Source organism: Geospiza fortis, unplaced genomic scaffold (genome assembly GCF_000277835.1).
Source record: "Geospiza fortis unplaced genomic scaffold, GeoFor_1.0 scaffold391, whole genome shotgun sequence".
Lineage (NCBI taxonomy): Eukaryota > Metazoa > Chordata > Aves > Passeriformes > Thraupidae > Geospiza > Geospiza fortis.
The window spans coordinates 466,926-471,819 of NW_005054472.1; the positions used below are offsets into that span (position 1 = coordinate 466,926).

Sequence of the window (4,894 nt, forward strand, 5' to 3'; positions counted from 1 at the left end):
ATACCCTCCCCTGCTCCTTCCTAGTGAGGATGGCATGTCGGAAAGGTCCAGCCCCAAGTCGGAGATAGAAATAAATTCTGAGCCACCGGAGGAGAAGGTGACAGCCAGAGCTGGTGCCAGCTGCCCGAGCGGGGGCCACGTCGCAGATATTTACCTTGCCAACATCAACAAGTAAGAGCAGCCTTGCATTGTTTCCCCTGCCTGTCAAGAGCTTGCTGATGAGTCTGGTGAAATGCTTCCTTCCCTGAAAATGGTTCATTAACCAGCGCTGCCACCCTTTCTCTCTGCTTCCCTTCTCTTTTAACTCACTCGCATTTTGCTGTCCCCTGTCTGTCACCGGCGTGGCCATCGCTCATTTGAAACCCCACTGGCTTCTCTTCCCTGTCTCCAAGGTGCCATCTGGTCCTGTTTTCCCAAATATGCCCTGTTTGAGCAGACAGAGGGAGGGAGGGGAGTGCTGGGCTGAGCTCTGGTGTCGTTGTCCCCGTCCCTCCTCGTGTTGTGTGATCTGTCACATCTCCTCCACGTTTGCCACGTCCTGTTTGATGGGCTGGGGGGACAGTTCCTGCAGGAAGCTGTGTCCCAGTTTGTGATAAATGCCATACCTGCAGTCCCAACCACCTGGCACTGCCTGGAGCACTCCTTGGTTTCTGCAGCACTCCTCACCTCGGGTTACTAACCATATGCTTGCAGGGGAACAGCACAACCCCCTGTTGCTCTAACCTTGCCTCCTCCACCAGAAATTGTTGCTTTAGCCAACACTCGACATAATAAAAAGCTGGAAAATCAAGCTAGCAGCAGCCTAAATTCCATCATCTGTTAAACAGTTTTTCTAGACAGATTTATCCCCAGTATATTTCTGATTATTTCCTTTGTGTTAAAAGCCCCCACCTCTCTCCATTGTGCAGTGAAGGTTTTATGTGATAATTACAGTTTGATGGGAGGGGATGTTCTTAACCTTCAGCTAATTTAACACAATGTAGTCTATAAAGGCATTAGCACAAATGCATTCTTTTAAAAGGTTTGGACCCTGCTCATGGCCTAGAGAGCCTGGGCCTTCCTTATGGGATTCAGCAGAGCTCCAGTGATATCTGGAAAGCCGAGTTAATCTGCATCAGCTTGGGATCTGGGCTTTCTTTTATGATATTTGCTGTCTGAGCCACTGGAGTGGCCATTCTGCCAGTTCTGGAGAGATTTGTGTAATAACAGACCTGTGCTGGAGCTTCACCATCTGCTGGCTTTGGTAGAGCTGTGTCTAGTGGTTTTTAGGAGCCTGGGGAATGTCCACCCTAGTTTTTGGGCCTTTTTTTTTCCCCCTTTACTAGGGAAATACCTGATATTTAGCAATAAGTAGCATAAGACTCATTTTGTTGTTTTTTCTTTAGGAATGAATCTTCTGACCTATGTGTGAACAGACTTGAGCAAAATTAAATCAGATGGTTTCGCAATGACAGTTGTGCCACCCACTGAATTATTATTTGGATGCCAAAATCCTACTGGAGTTAACACTTTCTTGCAGTTATTCATGGGGCTGGTGCTATATATATAAATGGATCCTTCCCTGTATAATGGATGCCAAGCTTCAGACCTATGGCATAAAGTATTCTGCTGCATTGGCCTTCCCATGATTTGAGTGGAATCGTGCTGTCAGACCTCATGGTGCTGGGGTAGAAACTAAATTCTTTGGACCAGTTCGTCCATTTGACATCATCCCTTTGGTTTATCTGTAGCCCATGCCTTGTGGTCCTGCCAAAGCCATGAAAAAGAACCATCTCCTACCACCAGCAAACATTGGAAATGATCATTAACCCCAAACTGGGGGTCTTTGCTTGCTGATCTCTGAAAATAATAACTTGATGCCTTGGGCCAGGAGCTTAGTAGACTTATACTGTGTCCTCCAGTCAAAGATTGTAGCTCTGCTCTTGGAATGTAATAAAAACACATCATCAAAACCTGTCGATGGCACAGAGGGTTTCTTTGGTATTTTTTTTTGTTCCAGTATAAATTCTTCTCCTCTTGACCAAGTTAATCACCTTCCACCCAAGTTTTCTGGTTTTGCTCTGAATGTGCACAGCTGCCAGGACTCAGCCTTGTTGTTAGAAGCGTGAAACTGGAATGATTTATAATTTATAATTATTTCACTGTACCGCAATCACTCCTCAACCCCCTGGGTCCGTTTGTAATCTGGGTCACCTCTGTGTCTCTCCCCGTTGTCCTGTGTGTTGTTTTGGGGGGATATCTTCAAAATGACAGCCCTGTACCTGCTTGTATTGACTTGTTTTGCTTTTGTGACTGAAGGCAAAGAAAGAAACCAGAGTCAGGCAGCATCAGAAGAGCGTTCCGCCAAAGTGACGGCCACGGCCTAGGTAGTTCCCTGGCAGAACCAGCCTCCCCCGGGGCCATAGCCGGTTCCAGGCCCTCATCTCAGCCCATAATGAGCCAAAGCCTTCCCAAGGAGGTTCCAGACAAATGCTCCATCAGTGGCCACGGCAGCCTCAACTCCATCAGCCGGCACTCGTCGCTCAAGAGCAGGATGGAGAGCCCGCAGGTGCGCAAGGCGCTCGCCGCCGGCCGCTCCAAGAGCTTCAACAACCACCGGCCCATGGACCCCGAGGTCATCGCCCAGGTGAGCACCAGCATGGGGTTGTGGCAGGAAGGGAGTTGTGGAAACCCAGGACACACAGGGAATATTTCTCTGTCTGCTCTGGGGTGCCCTGAGCCCCAGGGGAGCACTGACTTTGACCCTCATCCATGGAGAAAGTTTCCTAGACTTCAAGATAGACTGGAATCCACAAAAGTGTGAAATAGATTATAGAGAGTAGTGTAGGTGTAGCACTTGGTGAGAAGGCTGAGAGGGGATCCCACAAATCCCCACAAATGTCCCCAGGGAGTGCCAGGATGGTGCCAGGCTCTGCTCAGCAGCAGCACAAGGAGCCATAGATTAAAATAAAAAGTTCAGCCTCAACATGAGGAGGAGTTTCTGTCCATGAGGGTGCAGAGCCCTGAGCTGCTGCCCAGGCAGGGAGCGGAGTCTCGCTCTCTGCAGACACCCCAAACCCACCTGGATGAGTTTCTGTGTCAGCTCCAGGTGACCCTGCATGGACAGTGGCTTGGACTCCTTCCAACCCCAGCATTCTGTGATTCTCTCAGTGCAAAATTAGCTCAGGACACAGCCCCAGCCTGGGCTTTCCTCCTCCCTGTGTGCAGGCACTGAGGCTGCTTTCCTGAGGGAAGATAAACAGCCAGGTCCTTCCTCCATGAAAACCTGGCCCTGTTGGTTACCCAGAATTTCATCCCAACACTAAAAACACCCATTTCAGAAAGTGACACAGATTCCAAAGCTGCCAGCAGGGAGTTAAGCAACCATAACTTCAAGACTTGAGAGAAATGAAGTATTTCTTGTGGATTTAACACTCTCCTGTCAGTGGTGCAGGCCTGCCTGTGGTGTGACATCTCTGTCTATACTTTCATCTGCTGTCTCTGTAAGATTCTCTGCAAATCTGTTTCCTCCTTCTCTCTCTTGTATGATAAAAACTTTTTTGATAGTTTTGCCTGTTATTTGTTGTACACACTGAAGCATGCAAGGTATTGTCATCACCAGTGTCAGCACTAAAACACTCGGCACATACAAACCCACAGCGTGGGAAGCACGTGGAGCAGCACAGCCCAGATAAAATCAGGCTGCTGACTGGTGCAGTGCTCCAGTGGCATCCTCATCTTCTTGCAGGGCTCAGAGTGTGATCAGCAGCCAGCTCTGAACACAACTCAGCTGGTTTTCGGGAGTTGGTTATTTACACAGGAGCACTGAATACAGTGGGGCTGGCTACAAAAATGTGAATTTACAGATTTCCCTCTTCCAGAGGGCTCTTCCTGGGTGGATGTGCCTGCGCTTGCATCTGTCTGTACCCAGTGTTTGCAGGGTGGGATGGATGGCTCTGCCTGCGGCCAAGGAATGCTCCAGGCTCAGGTTACAAAGAGACCTGAGTGCTCTGCCTGCTGCCTCGGGGCTCTGCAGGTTCCCAAGGAGCTGGGGGGGAAATATGTGAGAAACCAATTGAATTTTTATTGACAAAACAGCAACTCCACATAGTAAACGAGGGGCACGTTAAAACTCAGTGGGTTTAATGCTGATGGGAATTTGTGTTTTGCAGTTTTGAGTACCTTAAGCCCATTTGTTGAAGTGGAAATGTGGTGTACAGCTCCCGCTGTCTTTGTGCTTCCCTGTCCTTCTGAGGCTTTGGTTGATATAAATCAGATTCTTTGTTTTTTCAATTAGGCTCTGACTGAAGTTGTTCTGTCTCCTCTCCCTGCCAGAACCTTCACTCCATTGTTTCACTGGAGAAGAGTCTGGGGACAGAAAGGAAAGAGGAGGGGAAAATAAATATGAAAGAGAAGGGAGGAAAGCCCAAGCTGTGTTAAATCAGTGTTTTTCTCTGTAGTATCTGCTCAAGCACCACCCAATAACCATCTTACATATTTCCCCAACTTCATAACGAAAATCTGCCTGGCCTCAAGATAGAGTGGGAGGCGTCAGATTTCTGCCTCTGCTTTCTTCCACCATTCCTTGACTGATTTACCTTCCCCACCCCCTGAAAAAGCTCTGAGGAAGCTGCAAAGCTGCAGCCAAAAGTGTGAGTCACAGCCAGGCTGAGCTCTCCTGCTCCCCAGGGAGTTCTGTGCACCACTGGACTCTCCAGCAGACAACGTGTAGGTCCTGAGACAGAACCCCTTGGTTTTAGCTCAAAAGTTATTTATATTTATTTGTTAATAACTGTAATGGTTTTTAAGAGGAAGGAGAAGGGCCAGTTTTGGTTGCTACACGTGTTTCTGACATCTCCTGTGTTTTCTAAAATTCTGAGTCCTGTGAAATGCATTTCTGGGAACAGCTCAGCAG

General features: G+C 48.3%; 1 protein-coding gene across 1 annotated transcript in view; it reads left to right on the plus strand.

The window, feature by feature from the left end:
* SRGAP2 (SLIT-ROBO Rho GTPase activating protein 2) overlaps positions 1–4,894 on the plus strand; it is a 134,623-nt gene that overhangs the window by 123,456 nt on the left and 6,273 nt on the right. The window contains exons 19-20 of the mRNA XM_014309955.2: positions 25–171; positions 2,299–2,626. Coding sequence (XP_014165430.1) covers positions 25–171; positions 2,299–2,626 — 475 coding nt within the window. The remainder of the gene's footprint in view (positions 1–24; positions 172–2,298; positions 2,627–4,894) is intronic.